General features: G+C 38.4%; 1 protein-coding gene across 1 annotated transcript in view; it reads left to right on the top strand.

Moving 5' to 3' along the window:
- The window catches only part of LOC149194126 (putative LRR receptor-like serine/threonine-protein kinase At1g06840), a 370,173-nt gene extending 359,594 nt beyond the window's left edge, over window positions 1-10,579 (top strand). Inside the window, exons 17-20 of the mRNA XM_089405038.1 lie at window positions 9,249-9,300; window positions 9,408-9,661; window positions 9,759-9,893; window positions 10,180-10,579. Of these exons, the coding sequence (XP_089261164.1) occupies window positions 9,249-9,300; window positions 9,408-9,661; window positions 9,759-9,893; window positions 10,180-10,539 (801 nt within the window). The 3' untranslated portion in view covers window positions 10,540-10,579. The remainder of the gene's footprint in view (window positions 1-9,248; window positions 9,301-9,407; window positions 9,662-9,758; window positions 9,894-10,179) is intronic.
- The last annotated feature ends 2,820 nt before the right edge of the window (window positions 10,580-13,399 follow it).

Below are 13,399 nucleotides of genomic sequence, written 5' to 3'. Positions count from 1 at the left end.
AGTATGTCTTGAGGAACCCGTAATGTCCTACTACTGGATATTCATGCACAACCTACATAATCCTCTCCCTCGACTGCGAACCAGGTACCAATTAAATCTGATTCTTGTAATAAATCATCTCATCCATCACACAAAACCGGTCATTCTCTACCCCACCATCAAGGATCTCGCATGCATGATGATCCTTGGAGTACTCAACTAATAGTTGTGCCTTCCAATCTGGGGTGATGCTCATAAGCAAGTGAGCGGTGGGCCTCCTAGACAGCGCATTTGCCACAATGTTCTGTTGCCCCTTGACATACTCTATGTCAAATTTGTTAGTTTTTGGTAGCATCGGAAGTGCTCTAGCCTTGGAAATTGGTTGAGAGGCTAAGGCACACGAGTTCTAAAGAAACCAGAAACCATTTGGTGAAATTCCAACCGGATTGTATTTTATTAAAATAATTAATATTTTTAATGGAGTCCCTAAGTCTAAACTTAGGGAAATCAAAATATTAATGAGTATTAATCAAAATATGGATGAGAATGATCTAGAAGGTGGATCAAGTTATGCTTTAATCTTATACATTGATTAGAGACTTAATCTCGGCCGTTGAAGACTCAACAGGAAAAGTATAAAATGTAAGCTTGGGGTTCATTTGGAAGCACACATAGAGAGATTGAGGAAATCGATTTTCTGAGGTGAGAAGTTCTCAGGAGGAAAATTGATTGTGAAGATCTTGCATGGACAATGAGAATCCGGAAGGATTTTCCAGAGAATACTGATAGAGAGGTGGAGATAACTTGCAGAGAGGCAGCACAGTAGCCGGGAGAGATGACGCAAAAAAGTTGTCTGTCACGCAGAATCCAGAACTGTCGGAACATTCAAAACTGTCAGGAACAGTTCTGGGAATTGCTGAGAACTGTTGGAATAGCCGGGAGAGCTGACGCAGAGGCGACACTATAGTCGGGAGAGTGTATGCAGAAAAGCTACCTATCACGCAGATTCTAGAACTGTCGAAACAACCGAAACTATCGAGAACTGCCAGAACAGCCGGGAGAGCTGATGTAGAGGGTAGAGAAGGAGATGCAGGGCTAATGCAGAAATAATCGGGGTTAGCCAGTCTTGTGTCGGATCAGCCAAAATTTTGCACGGTGAAGTGAGGTAAAACTCACTCAGATTTTCCGCCAGTATTTTCTCTGTAAAGGATTGCTAGATGAGCATCCTAGATTTGTATTCAAATATTTCTCCTGCATAATAATAAAACCCTCAGAGCTGCTGCACCGGTTTTCCCGCATTGGGTTTTTCTGGGGACTATTGTGTCCAAAATAAGTGTGTCCTATGTATCTTGTTTGCTCTGTTTTATGTTTCATGAGATTGAATATTTAATTAGTGTAGGTTGTAGAAGTAATTTGCTTCAGCATTCAAAAGAATAACTTGATGAATATTTAAAATCAAGTAGGTGAAGTAGATTCAGATTTGCTACAGTAGGGGTTCCTTCAGAGTGTAGGAACTTTCACATGGTATCAGAGCATTGATTTTGAAATAGGAAGAGTAGATCCAACGTTGAGTAGTGAGGTCGAAAGCTGCACTTGGCAGCAATTTGAATCCCCTTGAAGGGATTGCACAGTCCTTGTCGGGAAGCAGATCCGAGGAAATCTCTCTCCGAGTGAGACGACAAAGAGGTACGATTTTCAGTTCGTGAGTTTGCAGAGTCAGAGGGAGTGACATAGAGCCTCAGCGCAGTGCCTAAAGGGCGCAATTTCTACCGAGGCAGAAATCTGCTGGAAAAGAACGAAGACATGTAGAAGGGGAATTTTCTCCTCATAAAACTTTCCACTAGAAAGTTTGAATTTCTCACTTGTGGAGCAGCTGAGCAGTGCTAAGCAGTGACTAGAGAAGTCAGTTCAATAGTTGGGTGAGATTGCATCGCATGGGCTCAGAGACCAGGACAGGTTGGAAGTTGCTTCCAAGTATGTCATATGGAAGACCAAAATCTTAGTTGTTCTGGACGAATATGATCTTGAGGCCTACGTCAATAGTGTTGTAGTTGTTCCTGCTGACAACGATCAAAATAAGAAGTACAATTCCAAGCAGGGTAAGGCAAAGAGGCTCATTCTCGATGGAGTTCGAGATCATATGGTCTCACACTTGTAGGGTAAGGATACAACCCGAGAGATGTAGGAATCCTTGTCTTCTTTGTATGAAGGCTCTTCCGAACAACGAAAGATTTACCTAGAACAAAAGTTGCAATGGAATTTGATGTAGAAAGGAGAAGGTGTGAACCTCTATCTTCAGCGTCTTTAGGACACTAGAGACCAGTTGGCTATAGTGGGGTCCACTTTTCCAACTGCAATGGTGAGGATAGCCCTGAATGGAGTCCAGGATGAATGGAAAGTTTTTGTCCAAAGCATTTTGGGCAGAGAAAAACTACCTTCATGGGAGGAGATGTGGGCAGCTCTTGAATAGGAGGAGTTAAGGAGGGACTTAGTGAAGGCCAACCTCAGTGGCAACAGTGGGAGTGGCATAAAGATGAAGGAGGAGGAGGAGAATGCAACTTTAGCATCAAAGGGACAACATAAGCCGAAGAGAAAGGACATTTCGAAGGTGAAATGTTTCAGTTATGGCAAGATGGGCCATTATGCATCCCAATGTCATTTGAAGAGAAAGGATAAGGATGAGAAACATGATCCTAAGGCTGCTTCAACAAAGATTGACGAGGATGAGTTTTCCATGAGTGCCCATGCATCTCCAAAAGGAGATGGGGTGATATTGAGCTGTAGTCAAGAGAACTACATGTGGGCAGGATTCTTGATGAATCCACCTCTTAGATTAATTCCTTGCTACGAGAGCCCAAGATTTAGCAGTAGCGAGATGGACTTAGTGTCAAATGATGCAGTGGATTATTTGGAGGACAGATGCAATAGCTTGGGACCAGAGACTAATCAGCACAGAGCAAGGTTGGCAGCAGTGCAGGAGTCAGCAACAGCGTAGAAGATTCAGAGGGTCAGAATCAACAACAATCAGATTCCAACATTCCTTGTATTATGCTGAACACAGTTAAGTTCAACTAATTTTGGATGTTTTTCAGTTGCTTCTCTTAGCAATTGAGTTGTAGTACGAATGCAGTGTTAGCAGTGGCAGTGCTAGCAACATAGCAGATGCAACGTTTGAGAGGGAGCTGTAGTGCAGATGCAGCAGTGACAGTGGCAGTGTCATGGGTAGCAGTACAGTAGCACAATGTTGGTGGTAGCAGCAGTTCAAAAAGGTGGTGCTTCAGAAACAGAGTAGCATGCAGGTGGACATTGTTGCTAGAGCACTTTCCTCGCTAAGAGGGAGTGTTAATTTTTGGTAGCACCAGAAGTGCTCTAGCCTTGAAAATTGGTGGAGAGGCTAAGGCACATGAGTTCTAAAGAACCCTTAAACCATTTGGTGAAATTCCACACGGATTGTATTTTATTAAAATAATTAATATTTTTAATGGAGTTCCTAAATCTAAACTTAGGGAAATTAAAATATTAATGGGTATTAATCAAAATAGGGGTGAGAATGGTCTAAAAGGTGGATCAAGTCATGTTTTAATCTTAACCGTTGATTAGAGACTTAATCTCGGTTGTTGAAGACTCAACAGGAAAAGTATAAAATGGAGGCTTGGGGTTCATTTGGAAACACACATAGAGAGATTGAGGAAATTGATTTTTTGAGGTGAGAAGTTCTCAGGAGGAAAATCGATTGGGGAGATCTTGCAGCTAAGGGGCAATGAGAATCCGGAAGGACTTTCCGGAGAATACTGACAGAGAGGCAGAGAGAGCTTGCAGAGAGGTAGCGCAATAGCCGGGAGAGCCGACGCAAAAATATTGGCTGTCACGCATAATCCAAAACTGCCAGAACTGACGGGAACTGTCAGAACAACCGGGAGAGTTGATGCAGAGGCAACGCAGTAGCCGGGAGAGCTGACACATAAAAGCTTCCTGTCACGTAGATTCCAGAACTGCCGGAACAACCGAAACTATTGGGAGCTGTCGGAGCTGCCAGAATTGTCGAGAACTGCTAGACTAGCCGGGAGAGCTGACGCAGAGGGCAAAGAAGGTGACGCAGAGCTCGCGCAGAAATAACTGGGGTTAGCTAGTCTTGTGCCGGATCAGTCGAAATTCTGACGGGTGAAGTGAGGTAAAACTCACTTAGATTTTCCACTAGTATTTTCTCTGTAAAGGATTGCTAGATGAGCATCCTAGATTTGTATTCAGATATTTCTCCTGCATAATAATAAAACCCTCAGAGTTGCTGCACCATTTTTCCCGCATTGGGTTTTTCTGGGGATTATTGTGTTAAAAAATAAGTGTGTCCTATGTATCTTATTCTTTGCTCTATTTTTTGTTTTATGAGATCAAATATTTAATTAGTGTAGGCTGCAAAAGTAATTTTCTGCAGTATTCATAAGAATAACTTGATGAATATTTAAAAATCAAGTAGGTGAATTAGATTCAGATTTGTTGCAGTAGGGGCTCCTTCAGAGTGTAGGAATTTTCACAAAAGTCGTATGCTTGAATCTTGCTCAACACTTTTGTTGCTTGTCTTGCATCTTTTTCTGCTCCCATAAGAACCTAAGACTGTTATGGTCAGTCTTTACCTTGAACCGGTTGCCCACCAAATACTACATGAACTTGGCCAATGCATGTATGATGGCCAACATCTCCTTGTCATAGATAGAGTAGCCTCTCATGGGGCTGTAGCTTCCGACTCTCGAAAGCAATAAGATGTCCACCCTGCATCAAAACTGCCCCAATGCGCTTCGTAGAGGCACCACACTTCGGTATAAATGGTTGTGGAAAATCTAGTAGTGCTAACACCAGAAAACTACTCATCACCTATTTAAGGTGCTCAAAAGCCTCCTGTGCTACATCAGTCCACTCAAACACACCCTTCTTGGTCAGATTGGTGAGGGGTATTGTCAGTTGTCCCCATGAACTCCAAGAACTCCATCTCAAGTTTCCTCCAATTTGTAGTGACTCACCCCAAGGAGTAGAACCACTGGACACCCATCACCACATTGGTGTCCAAAACATCGACCACAAAGAAATGATAGGTCACAGAGTAATTTCCCATAGTCACTGTTAGACTAGTGACATATCTGGTGCATTGCATAGTCCATTCTCTGGGTACCAGGACTGGAAACCCCTCAAAGCTCTCAATCAGTATGCCTCTTCGCTCCACCATATGTGCATTAATGAAATTGTGGGTAGCCCCATTCTCCACCAAAATTGTTACGTGCTGCCCTTATACTGTGCCTCAGATCCTCAATGTCAAGTACTTGGTGAGTTCCCTCAATGAAGCTTTGACCCCTCCAGTGGGTCTAAAAGGGCCTCCATTGGGTGGGGGTGGTGCTCCTCTTCCTCCACTTCCCCTAATAGTCTGCAACTCACCACCTCATACATCATCCTCCTGCTTAATGTCATCCTCTGATTCGTTGTCTTAGAACACCTCTATGTAATGGGCCTTGCCCTTGGTGCACCTATGCCTAGGTGCCCATGGCTCCTGACAGGTGAAGCACAACTTCCTCTTACGGATGTCTCTCCTAGTCTCCTCATCCAGTTGCCCACACCCCTAAGCATCTCTATGTGGTGGGGGTCTAGTATCTCGACCTCTCTACAGAAAAGGGGCTCGAGGCGGCACTGGTGCTCTTGTCCTGGGAATTGCATCTTGCAAATCCCGTGTGCAATTCACTACCTCCAGAAGAGTAGCAGGCTTTCTCTACCTCACTAACCCACGCAGAGGCTCAATCAAGCCCTCTACAAATGTATAGACCCTCTTAGCCTCTGACAAGCCTGACACTGTCACTAATTTCCTTAAGAACTCTGCTATGTAGTGCTTAGCGTTGTCGATCTACTTCAGTTGGGTCATCTCCCTGAAATGGGTCTCAAAATCCCTCTGGTTAAAGCCCTCCATAACCCTCTGTGTGAAGTCGTCTTAAGAAGTCACATCAGGTGTGCCCTAGCATGGCCAGCCCATGGAACCACCAGTCATGTGTCTTGCCCTCTAGATGCAATGTAGCCATCTTAATGGCCTCCACCTCCGTCATTTGGTTGAGCTGGAAATATGTATTTAGTTTCTCCACCCATGCTCTAGTCGTGCTCTTGGAAGAGCCATTGAATGTAGGAAGGTACAACCTCCCAAATGTGCACTGCAAATATGAGCCCTATGCATATGAACCTCCAACTCCTTTGCCCTTATTGCCTTGCTTCAACTACCAATAATCCTTGAACCTCAAGGCAGTTCGAAACTCTTCCCCTTGGGACTATCACTCACAAAAATACTTCCCCATGGGCATCTTGTCCTGATTTTGCTGCTCCCCAGTCCCGATAGCCACAAATGTGGATATAGTAGCCCTAGTGGGTCCACTGTAAATGTGAGGGTGGCTATGAGGAGTATGAAAATTGAACTGGTGGGATGCCCCAAAACTCTCTCCCACAATGAGTTCCTTGTGGGGCTTGTTACTACTCAAACTAGTAGGGGTTCTAAAAAGGGATCCTATAGGGAAACTGTTGAAATTTCTAAGTCTAACCCGTTAGAAATCCCTACTGTATCCTCTGGTTTAAATTCTCTTACTTGTTTATTACATTAACAAGTTATTTATAAAGGCTTCACACGAGATCATACTTGTAGCTATGTATTCGGTCTTGGTGGCGAAGAATAGTGGCATATCGAGCTATCTGGTGGTTGCAAGGTGTTGTTGGCTATCGGTTGAAGACAAATCTAGGAGAAAATTTCTCTTATAGGGATCACCCACTAGTGGTGGGTAACATTTGGCTCCAACTAGGACATGATCTCTTAGCAGAGTACACAAACCATGTACTCGAACAAGGAGGTCATGAAAACACCAACAATCTCTTGGGATCACAAACATGTAACCTGCACATCAAAGATAGAGAAAATGGGGCAGCATGTTTCTATGGTGAACTTTGACCACCCATGCTTTTGTTAGTCCGTAAAAATAAACAGGAAATAAAACTTACTCTAGGATGCAAATTTAATCTAAATGTACCTAATCTAGCATGAGAACATGATATGATGATAGAAGATATGCAAAAATCGGTATGCAATGCATCCTACTCTACCATGCATGTTACATTATGCAAATACTAAGTGTAATCATATAGCCAATGTAACCAACATATTATTAAATATAAATAAAAGCATTTTCCCTTATGAACGACCATGAGGCAAGGGACCCAAATATCACTTTTCCCATTGCAAGATTTGCTTCATGAATGGTAAGGGTGGGGGGCAGGAACATTTGAGGACCATGCATCAAGGGTCATGGATGAGGAGGGAAGAGAAGAACCCAACTTGTGTAACCTTTCTTGCAACGATAATATGGAGAACTCAACCGTGACCAAGCTCATAATTTTTTTATGAATAGAAAGCTTGAGCATATCCTCCTCATGGCACGAAGAGATAGATGGCTCATACACATTCACAATCACATCATCTTGATTATTGAGGGAGGAACGAGGTGGAATACAATCATCAAAATCTTGGGAAGAACCACAACGCCCTTTCAAGGCATTGGGAAGGCTCCTCAATTTCATGGTTACCAAGAGATTCATTAAGAGGGGTATCAAACTCCTCTTGGCTACTAATGACATCATGATCATTGGGTTGAAGATCATCATCTTGAAACATATAAAATAGGCATCTCCAATGATTCATTTGTTGCCATGAAAATTTTCACAAGATTCTAGATACGGAGTTGCCAGTGTGAACATGAAATGCCTTGAAAGATGCTTGCTTCACCCTACAAGCATTGACATTAAAGTTCAATGAAGAACTAGGGCTTCGCTCTCACAATGGAGTCTCCAAAATTATATATCAATGATGCCATATAGGAACAAGAGACACGTCTTGTGTCTCGAGTAACGTCGCCAAAAATGTTGCCACACAATCTAGCAGAGGTCCTAGGAGGGCGATGACCATAATGATAAGGGGTAGAGCTCATGTTTGGCTTTTGCCCATGCGCTAAATTTTTGTCTCGACCATCTTTTGCATTTTGTGGTACATTTCCTAATGTAAGTTGTCAAATTACGCTTTTGTCTTTCTTTTTAGATGTGCCAACCATCTGAGCATCGTTCTAGACCCGACCCAAAGTGTGGACAAGGGGAGGGGGAGACTAACTCCTTGTGGACCCAATGGACAAATGTGGACCCAGATGGGGAAAATTTGAAAAGAGCTTGTAATGAGCATAGGGGAGTGAGATATATGGTATTGGGAAGTGGGACTACACAACCAAAATTAGATTTTCCCATGTAGTGCCACATCCAAAGCTAGTAGCCAGGAGAGGAGATCCCACAGGACTAGGATACAAGGGTAACCCCCAAGTGAGGCAAGGGAACAAGAGTACAATCCAAGCCCATTCTTTTCACTGAACCCCCCCACTAATCCATGTTTAAATGTGCCCAAGAAAAACAAGCATAATCAACCTATTACATAATGAAAAATCACACATTTGAAGTTGGAAGGCCCACCTTCAAAAATACGATCATTATAGATGAGCGAGGGCACACAATAGCTGGCTCAGGTGGCGGAGAATAGTGGCACATCGGACTATGTGGTGGCTGCAAGGAGTTGTTGAATGCTGGCTGAAAATAAATCTAGGAGAAAAATTCTCTTATAGGGGTCACCCACTAGTGGTGGGTAACAATACCACAACAAGGTGTTCAACTTACCATTTCCAATATTTATTAGTTTAGAACTCGAAAAGTCATCTATATCCTTCAAATTCTTCCAAGATAATATCCATGAATCAATGTAAAGTTGGCTCACATGCATTTTTGGATATATGTCAGGATTGTTTTGAGAGAAGCTTATATAATCCTTTATGAATGATATGTATAACTTCTATCTTAGAAGTTCAAAAAATGAGTTAAAATCTATAACCAAACATATATACATAATCAATGTAAAGCTTTTTACTTTGATATTTTTTTTATTTCTTTCATGTTAAAAAATATGGAAATTGGATAAATCTATGCTAATGTTAAAGACAGTGTTATGCTACCTACCCTGCAATTTGAAGTTTTCAGAGGATGTTCTTTTAACCAATAAAACATTATTCAAAAAACATTTCAATTCATGAAAGTCCAAAGAATAAAACGTTCGTAAAGACATTTTGACTCAGGAAAAATAATTGTTTAAATTGTATCAAACTATGGAACATTATGTCAATGGATAGTATCTAATGGAAGAAGGTTTTAACGTGTTTCTTATGTAGATGTTGGTTTATGAGTACATGCCAAACGGAACACTACACGATCATCTCGCTGGTAAAGGTTGTCGCCATTTCTCTGTTCACATATTATACATTATTCCATGAACATGCTTCAGTGTGAAATGTAGGTCAAGGATGAGGGAAATATGTTATCATTGACAGGAAACTTCCAATTAAAACCTCTGGACTTTGCCCTACGTCTTCGCATCGCTCTGGGATCAGCGAAAGGCATTTTGTATCTCCATAACGAGGCTAATCCTCCCGTCTTCCACCGTGACATAAAGGCAACCAACATCCTACTAGATGATAAATTCAATGCAAGGGTTGCAGATTTCGGACTGTCAAGGCTTGCTTTATTACCGGATATAGAAGGTTCAGCTCCAGATCATGTATCAACTGTAGTGAAAGGCACCCCGGTAAGATGCAAATCTTGACATGATATATGCATATGATTTGTATAACTTTTTATTGTATTCGCGAGCAAAGGATAACAGTATATTTATTGGTTTGCAGGGCTATCTAGATCCAGAGTACTTCTTGACTCACCAGCTGACTGATAAGAGCGATGTATATAGTTTTGGTGTGGTTCTTCTTGAGCTTTTGACAGGCATGGAACCCATTTCACATGGAAAAAACATTGTCAGGGAGGTATATGTTTTGATCAATATGATATTCGTCCATTTTTTCAATTACTACATGTTTTGATCAATATGATATTCGTCCATTTTTTCAATTACTGCATCATTTTTTTTGGGCTTCCATTTTTGTGGACATTCATATGTTGGAGCAGAATATTAGATTTTCTCACATCGTTTTTCCACTGTAATTTGTTTTATAACACTTTGTTATCAACTCTGTCCTCGAATGGAATGAGGGAGGAAGCTATAGTTTTACTGTTTTTCTGGCACTTGCAGCTAATTGTGTTGGTTTACAGGTGACGACGACGTATCAATCTGGAAATATGTTATCTATTATTGATAAGCGGATGGGTTCGTATCGTTCAGAGTGCTTGGAGCCATTCGCCAGTTTGGCACTGCGTTGTTGCAGAGATGAGACAGATGCGCGCCCCGCCGTGGCTGAGGTTGTGCAAGAGCTTGAAAAGATCCTCCAGTTAATGCCACCAAGGGCAGGCCGTACACTGTCTATTGAATCTCATTGGATAGAATCTCATATTTATCCAATGGACATTGAAAGAACGGAGATCGACATATCCACAGAAAATCCTTATATATCTTCTGATATCTCTGGGAGCAACCTCCTTAGCGGAAATATTCCTGGGGTTGCACCACGTTAATATTTATATATAAGTGAAGAGATACATATGCCCCTCATCTGCAATCCCCTCGTCTTTGCAGGTGTCATGAAATGAATTTGACAAACTTCAACGTTATATAAACTTATGCCCCTCATCTTTGCAGGTGTTATGAATTGAATTACAGAAACAACAGGAAGTTAAATTTTCCTAACCTCCTTAGTGGAAATATTCCTGGGGTTGCACCCCGTTAATATTTATTTACACAAGTGAAGAGATACATATGCTCCTCATCTTTGCAGGTGTTATGAAATGAATTTGACAAACTTCAACGTTATAAACATATGCCTCTCATATTTGCAGGTGTTATGAATTGAATTACAGAAATAACATGAAGTTAAATTTCTGTGGGTTTGGAATAAATTTGAAAGTAATTTTATTTGTGGTTTTTTTAATTAGATAAACGGTAGAAAGTTAGAACTTTTGGAATCAATTTGCAAATAATCCTACTTGCTTATAGCCTTAGAATTACATAAACAGGGAAAAAAATTAGAACTTTCCTGATCAGTTGATATTTTTTTTTTCCATGCTTTAATTTAATTGGAATTTAAATATTACATGAAGTTGAACATTTTCAAAGATGTTCAAATATACTTGAATTCAATTTTGCATATTCTATGCGTATAATCTTACATGGTAGGCTTCGTGAGAAGAACCTATTTATTTATAGAATAAATAATAAACAAATAGAAAGTGTCAATATTTCTTTAATATAGTCCTTTCTCTAACCATAAACCCACCATTGAAACTCGCGTTGAGAGGGAAACATATAATTTAAGTAATGGGAGACTTCTTGGAAGTCTCCAACGACATATCATTAATTAATTAATTTTTGTTAAAGAAAAATATATATAATTTTTTAAGGAATTTAGACTTGTGTGATCCATAACATTGTCTAGAATTTTTTGGCAAAATCACATAATCAGTCTTTTGTTTTCGAACCAACCAGTGTGGTTCATCGTCAGGACAAGTTGAAGAACTAATCTGACTTAGCTTGATTAAATAGAGTGTGCAGAGACTCCAACGGCTATATTGCAACAGCTAATTATGACCTGAGGATCAAAGTCAAACCACTGATTTTATTATTAATAGAAGTTAATTGAATAATATAATAAATTTATTGTTTTAAATATAATGGTCATTATATCTTCATATTTATTAAATAACCTATATTTAATAAATATGAAGATATAATGACCATTATATTTAAAACAATAAATTTATTATATTATTCAATTAACTTCTATTAATAATAAAATCAGTGGTTTGACTTTGATCCTCAGGTCAAAATTAGCTGTTGCAATATTCCCGTTGGAGTCTCTGCACACTCTATTTAATCAAGCCGTTAGAGTCTCTGCACACTCTATTTAATCAAGCTAAGCCAGATTAGTTCTTCAACTTGTCCTGACGATGAACCACACTTGGTTGGTTCAAACCGCGTCGACAAAAGACTGATTATGTGATTTTGCCGAAGATTTCTAGACAATATAATTTATTATTAAATTGTAGTATAATTACTTTTTAATTAAATAATAATTATTAGAATTAATTTTTATAAAAAATAGTTATTTTATTAGAAAAAATGACCATGTTTTAGTTTTGGAATATAATTTAAAATTGTTTTTATTTAATTAAAAGTTTGTTTTTTTACACAAATAACAAGTTAATAGTAAAAGTTTTTTTATATAAATCATTACCTAATTATTTCAGGTGGCTTAATTTTTCTTGAATAATACTAATGAATGAGTTTGACTTTGTAAATAGCATATAATAATTAATTAACAATTTAATTATTATAGGTTTTTCAACTATTATTAGTGACATGTGGAATTTATTTATTTATTTTGAAATATATGTAAATATGTTTAAAATATTAGCAATTCCTAATGGTATTATTAATAAAAAATTTGAATTTTTCAATACTTTTAAATTGCATTCCATAAGTTAAGAAATTGGATTTTTCATAGATAAGATTTAGGGTGGATTTACATTGATTTAATTTTTAAAAATATTGTGATTGTTTTTGGCATAAGTTTGTTATATCTTGGAAACTAATATATAGTAGATATTTTTTTCAATGTCAACTAAAAATAAATATTTCAATGTCCACTTTAAATAACATAGTTTTACATTCATTTTATATTATGAGATGAAGCAATTTCTAAGCATAAGCATTATTTTATTATTTTTTAATGTAACATTACATGATTATTGAGTAGTAGAGCCTTTTCCAGTGCAATAACAATTAAAAGTTTTGATTTTTTTACTATTTTTTAATTCCATGTCATGTATTAAGAAATTTGATCTATTTTAATGCTTTGTAGACATGGGTTTAAGATTTATCTATTTTAATTTATTTATTTTTAAATGTTGTCAAATACATATGTACATATATAGTTATTTAATTTTTATTTAAATTTAATAGGCATGTCTATTTTGGAATAGTGCTTGCATAATTTTAATTTAATTATCAATAATTATGTCTATAGGCATGTTAGAAAATTTAATTTAACTATTAATAATTATTAGGTGGATGGTAAGGATTTACCCTCCACAAAATATCCTAAAATATTCTTGCTAATTTTACCAATTAAATGTTGAGATTTATCTCCAAAATAACTGTCTTTTCTTTATTTTTGATTAAATTGATTAATTAAAAAAATATATATCATATGGACAAGTGTCATATTTGTTGTAGAAGATGTAACTAGGTTTGGTCTTCATATATATAATTTTGATATTTTTACTTATTCAAGAAAAGAAATTATTTTTTTGTATTTTTTGTCAATGAATTTCTTGCTCATTGAAAATAGGTTAAGCACATTTTGAAGTGCTTCTAGAG

The sequence above is a fragment of the Pinus tabuliformis genome, chromosome 2_2 (assembly GCF_031772625.1).
Source record: "Pinus tabuliformis cultivar Carrire ecotype Pingquan chromosome 2_2, CPIR1, whole genome shotgun sequence".
NCBI lineage: Eukaryota > Viridiplantae > Streptophyta > Pinopsida > Pinales > Pinaceae > Pinus > Pinus tabuliformis.
This window is presented reverse-complemented; position numbering and strand designations above follow the sequence as displayed.